Source organism: Equus asinus, chromosome 10 (genome assembly GCF_041296235.1).
Source record: "Equus asinus isolate D_3611 breed Donkey chromosome 10, EquAss-T2T_v2, whole genome shotgun sequence".
In the NCBI taxonomy this organism is placed as follows: Eukaryota; Metazoa; Chordata; class Mammalia; order Perissodactyla; family Equidae; genus Equus; species Equus asinus.
In genome coordinates, this window is record NC_091799.1 from 31,933,125 (window position 1) to 31,950,469 (window position 17,345).

Sequence of the window (17,345 nt, forward strand, 5' to 3'; positions counted from 1 at the left end):
TTTTAAAAACTACATATGCATATATATGTTGGAACCTACAAAGAATTCTATTTGCACGCCTTACAAGAACCTGTTACATATTTCAAGGTTCAATCTTAAAGCATTTACATTTTTATAGCACTTGATTCTTTGGTAAAGCACTTTCACATACATTATATTTCATACTAGTTCACAAGAAAGTATTTCATAATCTGTGAAACAAAAGCAAATTTCCTGTAGATGTCACTGAAAAGCTACTATTTCTGAGCAGGAAATCTGGACAAAGAGTTCAATTGCTCAGTCTTGAAATGTCCAACTTCCTCTTGTCAGCATTTAAATTGCTTCTTCTGTGCAATTCAACAAATGTTTAGTGCATACTCACTACATGACAGAAAACTATTTTTCCTATCCTTGCCAAACTAACAGAAAATATTGCTCCTAAGCAAAAATAAGTAACAAGTAAAAGAGCATTAAGATTAAAAACCTTGTCCCTACAAAGAACAATCACCAAGCTTGGTTTAAGTCATAATGCTTGAAAATTCAACCAATGTTCAACCACTTCTCAACTTAGCTACTGGGTAAGGTAAAAGCATCTATATGCTTTTTTAACAGTACAAAATAAGGAAGGACTGACTAGAAAATGAAGTCAGAGTTTTTACTGATTATTTCATATTAAGAAAAACAGTTGTTGCATTACACATTTCTTATTAATTCTTAGGAGTTTACCAGTATCCAAAACAAAACTAGGTGCATGATAAATACTAATGCATCCTTCCTGCAAAACTTCCTTGATAAAAATGGAAGCAAAAAGGGGCCACCCATGGCCGAGTGGTTAAGTTCCTGTGCTCCGCTTCAGCGGCCCGGGGTTTCACCGGTTCAGATCCTAGGTGCAGACATGGCACTGCTCATCAAGCCACGCTGAGGCGGCGTCCCACATGCCATAACTAGAAGGACTTACAACTAAAATATACAACTATGTACTGGGGGAGGCTTTGGGGAGAAGAAGAAGAAGAAGAAAAAAAGATTGGCAACAGATGTTAGCTCAGATGCCAATCTTTAAAAAAAATAAATAAATGGAAGCAAACATTAAATTTCCAAGTGAAATTAAACACTAACTGTATTTGCTCCATCTCTAAAATCTATCTGTGGCCATCGAAGCATTAAATCTGTCTGCTGTGTAACTAGTTGTGTCCCAGCAAATGAAGTAGTGCTAAAACCAACTTCTGAGCCAAAAAGTACACTAAAAAACAAAAATCATGTCACAATGAAGACTTTCTGGTGGCTCCAACTATCAGATAATAAAGAAAAGTGAATTGTCATCATACGATACCGAGTACACACATCCAGTACACTTCTGGTTTTAAGGTAGCATTTTAAGAGCATAAGATTATTTCTTTCTGCTTTTAAAACTGCACAGGAACAAAGTAATATAAAAAGAAAAAAATCTGTTGCAGCACCAGAAAATAAAAAGGTACCATTAACAGGCCAGAATTTGTTACAGACACAAGGCAGAAAAGACTGCATTCAGAGAAAAGTCAACCAATATCAACCATCTTGTGATTCTACTCAGGCAAAGGAAAGGTTGGCCTAGGAGGGAAGGGGTTGGGTTTCTCCAGCAGAGCCCCAGAAACTGCCGAGTTCAGAGCTACAGGGGCTGGAAATAAGGGCAGGCCGAAGGACAGCCAATGGGAAAAGGGAAGTGAAAGAATTTGGGTTCCACCACAGAACCCCAGTCTGGCTGGCTGCTCACCCACAGCTTCACAGGGCTCCAATGAAGCCCAGGTAAAGGAGGAACTTTATCTCCATGCTCCTAATATAAGCAGCAGAATCTGAAAGTTCAGGGATTCTCACACACTTTTAACCAGAGCTGACTTAAGTTGTCCAAAAAAACCCTGAAAACATGATGCTAAGTGAAAAAATCCAGTCACAAAAGACTAACTAGTAATATGATCCTACTTTTATGAAACGTCCAGAACAGGGAAATCTGTAGAGACAAGAAGTAGATTAGTGGTTGCCAGGTCCTGGAGAGGAGAGAGGGTTTGGAAGTGACAGGCAAGGAGGGGAAGGTTTCCTTTTGGGCGGATGAAAAGGTTCCAATGTTGATTTGCTGATGGCTGCACAACTTATGACTATACTAAAAGCCCTTGACTTGTACATTTTAAATGGGTGAATTGCATGACATATGAATTATATCTCAATAAAGCTGTTTTTTAAAAAAAAAGAGAAATAAAAATTTAAAAATAATATATATTACACAGTTTACGGGGTCTCCATCTAATAAACTCCCCAGGGCAGGGGTCCCTGTCTGTCTTATAACCTCTCCCCAGGGGTACTCACCAAGCCTAGTAAAAAGACTAACACCAAGTCGATACTTAATAACAGATAGGCAGCTCCTAGAAAAGTTGCTATAAAATGAATTTCTGCAGGGAGAAAAAAAGAGTTTGTTTCCAGTTTGACTTTCATGTTTAAATCAGAGACACTCTCCAATACTAAATCTCTCTCCACTCCAGAGATGCACCAAGAATTTATGAAGAAATTTAAGTCTCTACTTGCTTCTAAAGTACCTTCCTATTCCCTGCTTCTACCCAGACTATAGCAAACCATACTTAAAGATACTCTGGATCCACCTTGAGCATTCTGGAGTTTTGGCTTCAATGTCAATGCATGAGTGCTACTATATTTCACCAGCAGGTGGCGCTGTCTAACCTTTGATCTTTAAGTACCAAACTTCAAACACTACACTAGCTGCCAGGAGGTGGAGCATAATTCTCCTGATGCAGAGTGGGCTATGCATAAAGAGCTACTTGCTTCCAAAGAGAACGGTATAGAAAGGGAGAGAAAAAATAGTACCTGTACAGTGGATTTGAAACCTGACAAGCACTACCTAAAGTCAGGTGATCAAGGTTACCATCAACAGTGATAAATACTGTTGACAGTAGGTACCCTTGATATGATACGATGCAAATGGCACTTTACCTCTGTGCTTTTCCTCCCCAAAACACATCACCCCAGCCAATCATGAGAAAAACATCAGAAAATCTCAACTGAGGGACAGTCTACAAAATGCCTGACCAGTAATCCTCAAAACTGTTAAGCTCGTCAAAAACTAGGAAAGCCTAGGGGCCAGCACTGTGGTGTAGTGGTTAAGTTCATGCGCTCTGCTTTGGCAGCCCAGGGTTCATGGGTTCGAATCCCAGGCACAGACTTACACACTGCTCATCATGCCATGCTGTGGTGGCATCCCACATACAAAAAATAGAGGAAGGCTGGCACAGATGTTAGCTCAGGGCCAATCTTCCTCACCAAAAAAAAGAAACAAACAATAAGGAAAGCCTAGAGACAGCCTTGATGGCCTACTCAGCACTCTCACCGCTTCGTTTGATGGCCAAGATTCATTTCCTGGTCATGGAACCACACCACCCACCTGTCAGTAGCCATGCTGTGGTGGCAGCTCACACAGAAGAACTAGGACTTACAGCTAGGATATACAGCCATGCACTGGGGCTTTGGGGAGAAAAAAGAGGAAGATGGGCAACAGATGTTAGCTCAGGGCCAATCTTTCCATGCCAAAAAAAACAAAAAAACAAAAAAAGGAAAGCCTCAGAAACTGTCACAACCAAGAAGAAGCTAAGACATGATAACTAAATGTAATATGGTTTCTTGGATGAGATCCAGGAACAGAAAAATGCCACAAGGCCAAAACTGACGAAATCTGAATAAAGGACTTTTGGTCAATAATAAAGTATCATCACTGGTTCATTAATTGTGACAAACATGCCATACTAATGTAAAACGCTAATGACAAGCAAAACTGGGTGTGGGTATGTGAGCACTCAATGTACTATCTTCATAATAATTCTGTAAATCTAATACTGTTCTACAATAAAAAGTCTATTTAAAAAAATTCGCTAGCTGCCAATTTTGCCAAATTAAGGTTTTATTTTAAGAAACAGTTCCAACTGGTTAAAAATTGAAGTTTCTTCTTCAGGCAAGTTTGAAGTGATTAGAAGACAGAAAAGCAAAACTCAGGCTTGGAGAGCAGAGGAGATACATGGGAGGGAGGGAGATTCCCCAGTAACAAACGGAGCCCCAGCAAGACCCATCATTTCCAACGCAGCACTAGCATCACGGCCACTTTTGCCTTGAAGACCAAAGAAATTGCCAGAGTGTTCACAGCATATTCAGCCTCTACCAAACAGGGGGGAAAAGCAGCACTAGAAGATGCAGTGTTAACAGGAAAATTGGTGGTGCTAAGAAGTTATTCAACCAAAGTTTTCACCGAAAGATAAAATCCCGCTGAAAAGTTTTATGGCCCAAATTGCCCTAAAGCACCTAAAGCCCAAAGAAACATGTGGGGTCTAAATAATAGTTATTACTGCTACTAAAAAAAAAAAAAGTAGGGTGCTGGCCCCATGGCCGAGTGGTTAAGTTCGCGCGCTCCGCTGCAGGCGGCCCAGTGTTTCGTTGGTTTGAATCCTTGGCGCAGACATGGCACTGCTCATCAAACCAAGCTGAGGCAGCGTCCCACATGCCACAACTAGAAGGACCCACAACGAAGAATATACAACTATGTACCGGGGGGCTTTGGGGAGAAAAAGGAAAAAATTAAATCTTAAAAAAAAAAAAGTAGTCAGAAAAGTATTCGATATGCATGTTGATTTAAGTAGTCTTTTAAATCTTATTTGCTCCAGTTCCGTTAAAAAAAATGTGCAGATATAAGCAGTAGATAAATGTTATGCTGCTTCAATCAACAGAGGTAGGACGCTTTTGGATTCGTTTTTTAAATGAAAAACTATGGTTGAATGGACCGTGTGCTGGATTCCTGCTCCCTGTATTACCCTCGTCTAAAGAAAGCCCAGCCAGCTGTAATCTGAGGCATCATCCCTCACCTGGCGGCTATCCAAACCTCAAGAATAGCGTCTAGGAAGGGTGGAACAGACAGGCTTTACAGAGGCAGCAACTGAGAATTAGGACTTTCCATACCTCAAAGAGGTAATTGTCATAATGAAAGTGAAAATCTACCCCACGCCACTCAAGATAACTGGCATACTGCACAGCAAACTAGAAACGAAAACCCAAAAGGGGAAATAATATACCGCATCCACGAGCATGCTTTACGAACATTAGATGGGTGAACCTGGTATAAAATGTAAGGCAGTTTGCCCACAGTTTAAGGGGTGAGAGCCGAGTGAACATCCTCAGAAAAGATACTGCAGGAAGAATGAGTAGCAAGCTGTAATGACTTAGTACCTACGGGAATGAGATGAGTGGGTTGCGATTCTTCTAGTTTGTTCCTCAACCAGTCAAAATCCTGGTATCTTCGACGAACAGAATATTCCGGCAGGTCAAACTCCACCCGAGTGCTCTGCAAATAAGAAGAGGGGAACAAAACAAGCATAAGGGAATAGTGGCATATCTTGGCAGAAGAGAAGGAAAAAGCTCTCTCTGAATAAGCAAGCTGGGCAAGGACACACTTTCCTTCCACCAAACACATCAGCCAAACAACAAGGCTTACCAACACAGCATGATGAGTCTGGGCCACCGGGTCCAGTGAGACACAAGGATCTCGAATGAAAATGTCAAGGGTTTTTTTTTTCTACCCACAGGAAATGGAACTCAACTATCCCTCACAATTGTGCTTAGAAACATCTGATTCATTTCCTCCAAGCTTAACTTTAACAATTTCTTTTAGCAGAATAGCTCCAATGAGGATATTGCTACCAAACCTGAATTACTAAGTCTCCACCTTCTGCTAAACATGCTTATGAGTTTTGACAAAGGCAGAGGGGAAATAAACAAACAAAAAGTAAAGATAAGAGATCACCTGCTTACTTAGGAACCAGATTAAACGAAAATAGAAAACGTTCTGCTGAATCTGCCATATTCTGCCAGACCATAACCTTGAAACTATATTGTATTTTAGATTCACAAGAAAAAAATCTAGAAGGGAACAATAACAAAATATCATTGTATTGCAGAAGAATATTAATCTCATCCCCTTTTCCTAAATTTTAACAGTTTTCTGAAATGTGATTGTGGCACTTAAATAATGAAAACCAATGTTAAATAAAATTAATTTATATCAAAACAAGATTTACACATTAATTCGCCCCAACTAAAATTGTGTCTCAGATAAACCATTTTTCCCTATTAGGGTTAATGACTAGTCATAGTTCTCAAAAATTAAAGTACAAGATAAAAATTGCCCAAGCGCCATTTATAAATTTACTCCCTCAAGCCAAAAGTCTGTTTTAAACTCCAACACCAAGAAAATCCTAAAAACACACAAATAAATGTCATCCATCAAAGAGAAAGCTGTGGACAGCACTGGCACTCAAAATTATGATTTCATCCTCTCCAAAAGCCATGCTTACAGTCTGAGCCAAATTGTGACGTTAAAGGACTCCGTCTTGGACTAACCCCCAACCAACTCATCCTGCATCTTTTCCCCTTTTCAAAGTCCCACGAACCAGCACGTGCCCGTGAAACACAACCCTCCCCTGTGATGGGCAGTAGGGGTGGGAAGATGCGGGGACATTCATTCAACTTAGATATTGGTGATTTATTGGAAGACTCCCCAAAGGAATTAGCACGGTAGAACTGGAGGGGAAAGAAAAGAATACTTAAATCGAGAGAAGAAATCACTATTAAACATAAGGTGTACTCAGGCATAAGGGTGATGAAAATACCGGGGGCAGATAGCCCAACACTCCTTCTGAGGCAGGGCAGGCAGAACTCTGCACCTGAGCCATCCTACTACCCCTGCCAGACCCCTGAGACACTACCACGCCTCCGGGAGCCTTGGTTTCCTCAACAATAAAAAGAGAGTTGGAAGGGACGTTCTTCAAGACCCCACAGAGGCCCCAAAAGGCTCCATCTTAGGACTTGCCGATGATTATGGGCCCATGAAAGGTAGACATGGACAGGTGGCAATCGAATACATTGTACATTGTTTCACTGTAAACAGAACTGATGGAGGCTCTACTTTCTGTCTTCCTAAATGTTACATGATATTAACTGATCACTTCTCTTTATCATTTGCAAATCCACTTCATAAATTATAGCTTATGTGACATTTGGGCTCTAACTTTGAAATCAGTATTTGCTAACTACAAAAAGGAACATGATAAAACACAAGTTTTGTTTCTGCTGTAATCAGTTTTACTTTCGGGGTACTGACTTTTTTCTTCCCCCTTCTATTTATTCAGGTTAGATATATTTACTTTAAAACTTAAGGAAAAATAAAGAAATAAAAAATAAAAGATCAGCCATGATCCCCCTAAACAGAGAAAAATGCAATTAATATTATGGTTTTTATCTTTCTTTATTTTTTCTATGCATATTCACTCGCTCACTCATATTTTCTATATCTCTTTAACACATATATGTTTCTATGTCAGTAAGTTCAGATCTAAACAATCATTTTTAACATACATATAGTATTTCACTGAATGGATACACCACGATTAAACCAAAATCCCATTTAAGTTAATTCCAATTTTCCAATCAATAAACAATGCTACAGTAAACATCATTGGACACCTGTTTGATAATTCTCTTAAAATAAATGCCTAAAGATAGAATTGCTGGATTAAAAAGTACATCTACTTTTGGGGCTGGCCCCGTGGCCGAGTGGTTAAGTTCGCGCGCTCCGCTGCAAGCGGCCCAGTGTTTCGTTGGTTCGAATCCTGGGCGTGGACACGGCACTGCTCGTCAGACCACGCTGAGGCAGCGTCCCACATGCCACAACTAGAAGGACCCACAACAAAGAATATACAACTATGTACTGGGGGGCTTTGGGGAGAAAAAGGAAAAAATAAAATCTTTAAAAAAAAAAAAAGTACATGTACTTTTAATTGAAAAACTGCCTCCAGAAATATACCAACTTATATTCTTATCACATATTCTCATCAACACTGGTTATCTTTGATGGGCTTCTAACTGAAAAATAATATATCATCTTTGTTTTCCTTTGTTTCTTTAATGACTTAGTATTGAGCAGTCTTTCAAATATTTGTTGGCTGCAGATTTTTCTTCTTTTGTGAGGGCTTTTTTTAAATTATAAGTCAAGTCTTTTTCATTTGTGTCAGCTCTTTACAGCCATTGGCCTATCATAATTTCCAAATGGTTTTTCTGATACAGGATTTTTTTTTTTTAAGATTTCATTTTTCCTTTTTCTCCCCAAAGCTCCCCGGTACATAGTTGTATATTTTTAGTTGTGGGTCCTTCTAGTTGTGGCACGTGGGACGCCGCTTCAGCATGGCTTGATGAGCGACGCCATGTCTGCGCCCAGGATTCGAACCAGTGAAACCCTGGGCTGCCAAAGTGGTGTGCATGAACTTAACCACTTGGCCACGGGGCCAGCCCCCTGATACAGAATTTTTAAATTCATCCATTTTTTCCCTTTATGGTTGCTTCTTTTGGTGTTATCAATAAGAAGGCTGTCCCCATTGCATGCTTTTAAAAATAGTCACCTGTCGGTTCTCCTTTATTTACGGCATTTATGTTTATGTCTTTAATTACTGCTATTCTACTTCTAGGAATCTACCATTAGAAAATAATTTTTAAACTATGGCAAAGACATCTGTATAATGATATTCACTGCAATATTATTTAAAATAACAAAAGAAAGAAACTAAATGTCTAACAATAAAAAACAATTAAGGAAATTATGGTATATTTATTCTACAGTTATCAGTAATCATGTTTGTAAGACATTTTTAGTGACAAAAATGCTTTAAAGGACTTTTAAGAGAAAACGGCAGACTACAGAATTAACTGTGCATACATTATTATTTCATTGGTGTTAAAAATTTGGATATAAAAGGTTAGAAGAAAAATCTAGAACTGATAATGGCAACTGCCCTCTATGTACTCATCCTTATTTCCAAATTTTCTACCATTCTCCTATAATACTTTTATAGTCACACACAAAAAGAATGTTCATTTTTTAAAAGCTTTAAGGGCCTAAGGGATTCAGCAAAACAGTAAAAATTCGATTCTTTGGAAAGCAATAACGTAAAAAATCATCACGAAACACAAGGATGCTCACATTCTCTGACCCAATATTTATTTTACTTATTTTTAGCACAATGTGTTATAGAAAAGATACAGTGATAGATGAAATACGATCAAGTGACATAAATTAGGGGGCTGGCCCAGTGGCATAGTGGTTAAGTTCATGCACTCTGCTTTGGCAGCCCAGGGTTCAGATTATGGGCACAGACCTACACACGGCTCAACAAGCCATGCTGTGGCAGCATCCCACATGCAAAACAGAAGAAGACTGGCACAGATGTCAGCTCAGGGACAACCTTCCTCTAGCCAAAAAAAAAAAAGAATTTCTGTTGAAAATACAAAGGAAAAAGCATAATGTCACAGTAAAACAACAACAATACTTATAATGTCAATAAGTAATAATCACCCAAGAATAAGGCATCGTAAACCATCATGGCTGAATCAAATCCAGAGAATTTGGAGATGTTCAAATTATTCAACACATAAAATCAATAAGTAAGTTTAACGTTTCTAGGAATAAATTTTTTTTTAATGATGTAAATTAGAAGTAGGTAAGAAAGATAACGGAAAAACAAGGACAGAGAGAAAAAGTAGAGCCAGGAGCGAGGCTAGCAAAACACACCCACCACAGAATTCTGCATACTTGCTAAAACTGGGCCACAGACATTACTGTGAATTTCTGGAGAGACATCCAGTCAGTTATAAGACTCAAAGTACTCATAAAAGATGCAAGCCAATAAAACTCCAACTATGAGTTTGTAGTAAATTTTTCCTCTGTGAAATTCAGGGTCCAACTTAGGAAGGAAAATAAAGTAAGAAGTGTTTATCTCTATTTCGTAATATCTGTGGTAAACAAAACAATAAAAAAGAAAGAAAAGTGCACACCAACAATTCCATAATCAGAGACAAGCACTCCAGCATTTTGTCCTGTGTCCTTGCGTACCGCGTTCCGGTTCCACGATCTAGAATGCTCCACAAAGATCACCAGGTCATGGGGACACACCTAAAGTCAGATCTACAAATAGGTAACCGAGCACAAGAGTTGTAATGAAGAACATCCATTTTCATCATTGCTCCATATGAATAATATTTCCTTGGTCATCTGCAGGCATCTCCGCTAATTTTTTTAAGTTCAACACTTTGGAAGACCTAGCACAGAGCCACAGGGTAATCAATCACCCAGCACAGCACCCTGTGCATTGGGCCTCACCCTCCCACAAAAGAACTCCTCTTCTCCCCCAGGAGCTGATGCGCCCAACAACTATGGCCTGGAGCCATTCCAAAGAATTTCCATTCAATCCAGAATTTATGACCAATTCACTCTAGAGAGATTTGGTTTTCATCACAAATGCCATCTGTCCAGGCCACAGCTGGACCTAAGAGGTCTGAGTGACCCCCTTCCCCACAAAGGGGCTTCTTTCCTTATCACACAGTAGTCAGCTAATCTTCTTCTGCTTCAGAGGCCCCCTACCCTAAGAGAACACCTGAGAATGATGACTAGAGAGACTTTTGGCCTTTCCTCACGCTCCTCTGGGCTTCCTTTCTTGGGACATGAGCAGCCAGTTATCTCCTTCTCAGAGCTTTCCACCAAGCCCTCTGGAACACTCACTCCAAAATTAATAAATTCCTATAGTTCTTCAACCTATCCAAATTCTGAAAGCTGGCTCTCCCCTGAGAATACAGCCTCTCTGCTGTCCCATAAGTGGAAAGCTGCTCATTTTCTCACATTTCACAAACCTCGCCCCACCCTCCAAGACAGTTCCTGCTGACATCCTCTTCATTCCACACTGCCCCTTACCACCACTCCTCCATGGCCCTGTGAAAACTCTTCTGAGGCTCATGCCATCAACATATATATGCCTCTATCCCTCCTCATACCTGTCCTCTACTGACACCCCTGACATTTCTCCTGATTCCCTGAAGATTCCAGCAGCTGGCTCTCAGGCTTCCTTTCCAAAGCTCTTTTGTAATCCGGGTGCCCTTGAGATCCAAGTGGTTTGCACATAAAACACCTACGTCTAAGCCAACAATGTCTCCTTCCCCTCCCATGACCTCTCCACAGGCTTGGTCATCAGGCAGAAATTCAGACGTCGCCCTCTCTAACCAGCACCTCCTGTATTTCAGACTCTTCCTTTCCCACATCCCTGGTTTTTCAGCCTCTTGGGACCTATGGTTTCTTGACATTCACTCCATTTCTATCTTTACTTCCTGCCTTATTCAGCATCAATTCCAGGACGCTTGCTTGCCAATATCCTAAAGACCCCTTCTCCACTGTCCGTTCACACAACTGGTAAAAATGCAACCATCCATTTCTTGCTTTACTAGCCCCGTGCGTGTGAGTACAGTCCTGGAGGAAAAACAAAATCAGGCAAACACCGATTGACACAATAAATTCTACAACTGGACCCTCGACACTGCCAAGCAATCTTCTCATACCTCCTTAGTCAACTCTCTCCCTCATTTCTACATCAGTTAATGCAAGACCTGAAAAAGTTTTGAAGACTTCTAACCCCCACTTCGAAACCTCCCCTTTGTTCTTAGAAGACCTCATCATCTATTCACAGAGAAAACTGCAACTATAAGCAAAGCCTCCCTCAACTTCCTGCCACAGAAAAAAACCCTTCCCTTCTTCCTCAAGAAACAGTGGAAAAAGTACAACTTTCCCATCGGAGGCCACTCCCTCCCTCCACTTCTCACGATACTCTCCTTCCACCTTCTCAGTGGCTTCCATCCTACGCTCCAATCTTCAACCTAATGTCTCCTTCTCTATCAACACTGGCTTCTTGGCACATAAACCAGTCTCTTCCATCCTTGAAAAAACAAACAAACAGCCCCTCCCCCTCAAATCCACATCCTCCTCCCACTACTGTTCTTTATACTGACTTTTCATTGCCAAACCAACACTCGTGGTGCTTTTTTTTTCTTATTTCTCACTCATCCTAACCCGCTGCAAACTGGGTTCTGCCCCACCACATCAATGAAACTGCTCTCACCAGTCATCAATATCCTTCTTGTCATTAAATCTAACATTCACTTTGTGATCGTTATATATAACTTGACCTCTGAGCAGCATTTAGCCTCTGTTGACCAATGAGGCATTTGAAAAGAGGAACCAGTTGGGCCAAAGACTTGGTGATGACTAACTGGTGATAGAGTAAAAGACAAGAGGGGGAGGGCCTCTAAAGGGAGCTGAAGGCTCCTCTCTATTTCCGCAACCTCTAGTCTATTTCCACATCATCAGCAGTCTCGATAGTCAGGCCATGGTATAGACCACAGTGCTGGGGAGATGGAGAAGCAGTGGGGGAGCGAGGAGGCAACCCTCTCTTGAAAATCACGTCTTTTGGAAGTGTAGCACAAGACAGACCTGGATTCAAATTCTAGTTCTACCGCATATTGGCTGCATGTCTTTGAGCAATTTTGTTAATAGCTCAGTGTCTCAGTTTCCTCATCTGCAAAAATAAGAATACTACCAGTACCCACTTAACTGATGATATATTTAAAGCACTTAGCACAAAATAAATGACAGCTCATCTATATAGTGGAACAGTATCACAGTCTCAGAAATGATAGCATAAAAAGTGTTCTTACTGGCATTTACTAGCATAGAAAGATGTTTGCAATGTATTAGTGAATTGGTACCATGGAAAATACTCATTTTTGTAAATGTATATAGAGACAAATAGTTCAGAAAGTTATAAATGATTATTTCTGGCTGGTGAACCTATAGGTTTTCTTTTACTGTTTTAGCTTATTTGAGTTTTCTAATTTCCCTACAATGAGCACTTATATGAAATACAAATTAAAGAGTTTCTATCACAAAAAAAGTACAGTATATAGTAAGTGCTCAATAATTAGCTACTACAGTCATGCACTGCATAATGACATTTTGGTCAACGACATACTGCATATATGACAGTGGTCTCATAAGATTAGTACAATATAGCCTAGGTGTGTAGAAGGTTGTAACATCCAAGTGGTACATTCTATGATGTTCACACAATGACGAAATCGCCTAACAATGCATTTCTTAGAATGTATCCCCGTCATTGAGTGACACATGACTGTATTACGATGTTACTTTCTAGGATCCTGCAGAGAAAAGAACCAGGATCTGCCTGCCCTGAGAAGGCTTAGGCTGGCTCTCCACCACTGGAGAGAGAAGATACCCACAACTTAGATCTCGGTGGAGAATGCTTTGCCTACGTTGGCTCTCAGCCCTAAGCTCACTTGAGCTCAGGCAAAAAAGCTCTGTACTCTGTCCAGCGTTGGTCACTGGGAATCTGAATTAGGACTGGGGAGTTGAAGCTCAAATTAATAAAGTAAGTATTTGTATGACCTTGGCCTCTGACCATTAACTTTGCTAGAGAACCACAGCAGAAGTAGGGTCCAGAGATAAGACGAGGTGTTAGGAACTTGTGTTCCTGTTTGTCTTCTCTCTGATTCCCACACATCCCTACATACCCTTTAACACAACATTCAGAAAGAAGGCTCCAAATGCATCACCAAGATATCAAACCTGGTGTCACTATTTGAAACAGGAAAAGAAAATAACTCTGGTTTGAGATCAGAAGTGGAATTGACAGTAAAAAGTACAACTTAATTCTGCCACAAGTTCACCTGGAGATGTCAGCATCACAGCCAAGTGACAACGTGGGACAGAATATGGAAAGGGTTATCCCAAGTCATTATCTGACTTACAGGAAATCAAATAACCCCAGGAAAAAGGACAGAAATAAGAACACAAAGGAGAAAAGGGAGGAAGGAAGGAAAAAGAAGAGGCACAGGAAGGATCGGTGAGCTGTAGCGTGTGCCTGAGCCTGTGAATCAGTTAATAGGCCCTGCAGTATAAGCATTTGCGGGGGTAAACTGCAGGGCAGAGGAATCAAGGAGGGCTGGGAAAACCTCAAGGTAGGCAAGTATTGCTGCGCCAGCGAGGCAGTCACCTTGTCATTCAGCTGTTTAGAGCACAAATTAAAGCAAAACAAGTTTTGCATTTCACTGTCTATAGGGTAAAAAATAAATTGACCCTAAGGGGAAAAAAATAAGTAACTAGAAATAATTCACAGGAATATATGCAGTGACCTAGGACCTCTGAGGATATAATATACTCGTAAGCACCAAGCTCAACGCCTGGGAAATAGTAGGCACCCAGTGGCAATGGTGATGGGGGTGACTGCTAGTGCATATGCGTGAGCACGCACACACAGACAAATTTTCAACTGTGAACCAGGCGTGGAAAGGACAAGGCAGTAATAGCGGCACATGGCAGAAAGTCAATAAATATTAGTTCCCATCCCTCCTTCTCTTACTCCTTTCTCCCCTTATCATCAAGTCTAATTTCACCAAATTATGATCAGGATCTCATCAGAGAATTAGGCTGATACGATGATTCATAAATTTCAAGAGCAATGTGATATTAACATGTTAAATAGTATCATGATAGAAAATAAGTGAAAGTACAGGGATTAAATGTTTTATGTGAAAGACTGTAGTCACAATTTCTCCTTCATTTTAAGATAAAAACTTGCATATAATCCTTTTAATCTGAATATATCCACTCGCTCACAAAAGCCATACCCACAATTGTAATAAAGGTGAACAAAGTTGTACAAAGGGAGGGAGAAAGCAAAGGCAGAAAGCACGGTGGCAGGACTCCAATTCTCCAAGACCATTCAACACGGGCAGAAGACAATGAAGGGACCTACTTTGGTGGTGATCCTATACGTGATGTAGGTCTCCATTGTACAGACATGCTTCTTGGGATCATCAACAGTGACAAAGAGATCTCTGGTCTCACCATCAAGGTCATCATCAAGTTGAAGTCTGTTGAGAAGGGAAGATGAAGAAGCTGGACTTGAAGTGCCCACTGGAGTACCACCGTTTGGCAAAATGAGATCCTGAAAGAAAAGAAACACCTTATAAATTAAATGAAAACACACACCTGGAGAATATCAGCAAAAGTAGCTGGTTTAGCCAAATCAAGAGACATTTCTAAATGCAAAAGTAACTTTCAAAGTATCTGAGCCTCTCCTCACTTCATGTTTCTGAAGTGAACAGGTCTTTTACGACCAAGAGAAACAAACTATGGCAGTGCCCTACAGCAAAGCCGTGCCAGTTAATCCTCCAGCAAGTGCTGGAGGAACCAACAGAAGCAAACACTTCAGGGACAGAGAACGTAATAGCCCACCACTGTCAGACTTCCACACAGAAAGAACTCTCTGGGCACACCACATATTCTCTTTTATGAGTATCTACTTTTTGAGAAAGTATATACTTTCTCACAACCACCACCTGAGCCTGGGTAAACATTAACGGGCCTGACAGAAATAGACACACAGATCAATGGAACAGAATCGAGAGCCCAGAAATAAACCCACACATATATAGACAGCTAATTTTTGACAAGGGAGCCAAGAGCATACAACGGAGAAAGGAGAGTCTCTTCAATAAATGGTGTTGGAAAAACTGGACAGCCACATGCAAAAGAATGAAAGTAGACCATTCCCTTACACCATGCACAAACATCAACTCAAAATGGATTAAAGACTTGGATGTAAGACCTGAAACCATGAAACTTCAAGAAAACATAGGCAGTATCCTCTTTGACATCAGTCTTAGCAGCATATTTTCAAGTACCATGTCTGACTGGGCAAGAGAAACAAAAGAAAAAATAAACAAATGGGACTACATCAAACTAAAAAGCTTCTGCACAGCAAAGGAAACTATCAACAAAACAAAAAGACAACCTAACAACTGGGTGAAGATATTTGCAAACCACATATCAGATAAGGGGTTAATATCCAAAATATACAAAGAACTCATACGTCTCAACAACAAAAACAGCAACAACCCACTTAAAAAATGGGCAAAAGATCTGAACAGAGATTTCTCCAAAGAAGATATATAGATGGCCAACAGGTACGTGAAAACATGCTCAACATCATTAGTTTTCAGGGAAATGCAAATCAAAACTACAATGAGATATCACCTCACTCCGGTCAGAATGGCTATAATTAACAAGACAGGAAACAACAAGTGTTGGAGAGGATGTGGAGAGAAGGGAACCCTCCTACACTGCTGGTGGAAGTGCAAACTGGTGCAGCCACTATGGAAAACAGTATGGAGTTTCCTCAGAAAATTAAGAATACATCTACCATATGATCCAGGTATCCCACTGCTGGGTATTTATCCAAAGAACTTGAAAATACAAATGCATAAAGATACATGCTCCCCTATGTTCACTGCAGCATTATTCACAATAGCCAAGACTTGGAAGCAACCTAGGTGCCCATCAAGGGACAAATGGATAAAGAAGATGTGGTATATATACACACGGAATACTACTCAGCCATAAGAAATGATGAAATCCAGCCACTTGTGACAACATGGACAGACCTTAAGGGTATTATGCTAAGTGAAATAAGTCAGAGGGAGAAAGTCAAATACCATATGATCTCACTCATCAGTAGAAGATAAAAACGACAAACAAACACATAGCAACAGAGATTGGATTGATGGTTACCAGAGGGGAAGGGGGAAGGGGGGAGAGAGGAGTGCGAAAGGGGTAATTAGGCGCGTGTGTGGTGATGGATAACAATTAGTTTTTGGGTGGTGAACATGATGCAACCTACACAGAACTTGAAATATATTATGATGTACATCTGAAAGGTATATAATGTTATAATCCAAGGTTACTGCTATAAAAACAAAAATTAAAAAATAAATAAATAAATAAACCATTAAGGGACCTGAACCCCCTTAAATACTTAACCCATTTAAAAACTCAATCAACCATCACAAAGAGACAACTAAACAGTATGTGCCTCCTGAAAGAAGTTCTCATCACCACCTAAGAAGTATGCTTGCCAAAAAATGGAACCTGAATCCTGAACAAATCTCTAGACACATCAATTTATAGGAAGTATAGAGGAGCGAGGAATATGCTCAGCAATATTATGAGGATGCAGTCAGCAAAATCCACACTATGTGTAACTAAAGAGAACCAAAGACCCAGTTTCTTCAATAAATAAAGTGCAAGGAAAAGGGCGAGACAGAGAAGGAGCATCTACAGATGTAAAGAAACAAGAAATCCATCGACAATCGCAAGGGATCTTGATTAAAACAAATGTTAAAAGATTTTTGAGATATTCATGGAAATTTGAATATTGATCAATTATTTGATGATATTAAGGAATTAGTAGGTGTGATAATGGAAATATGATTTTACAAAATCTTCATCTTTTAGAAGTATATACTAAAATATTCACAGATGAAATCAGAGGATGTCTGGTATTTGCTTCAAAATAATTAAGAACGCGTAGATGGGATAGACAATACAAGATGCCCCA

At 40.1% G+C, this 17,345-nt stretch overlaps 1 protein-coding gene across 4 annotated transcripts in view; it reads right to left on the reverse strand.

Annotated features, from left to right (window-relative positions):
- Positions 1 to 17,345, reverse strand: part of SNX30 (sorting nexin family member 30) — a 114,567-nt gene that overhangs the window by 52,914 nt on the left and 44,308 nt on the right. For all 4 annotated transcript variants that reach the window (XM_070518964.1, XM_014859446.3, XM_044779035.2 and 1 more), the window contains exons 2-3: positions 14,703 to 14,894; positions 5,234 to 5,344 (exon numbers count right to left, since the gene is read on the reverse strand). In XM_070518964.1, the coding sequence (XP_070375065.1) occupies positions 5,234 to 5,344; positions 14,703 to 14,894 (303 nt within the window). The remainder of the gene's footprint in view (positions 1 to 5,233; positions 5,345 to 14,702; positions 14,895 to 17,345) is intronic.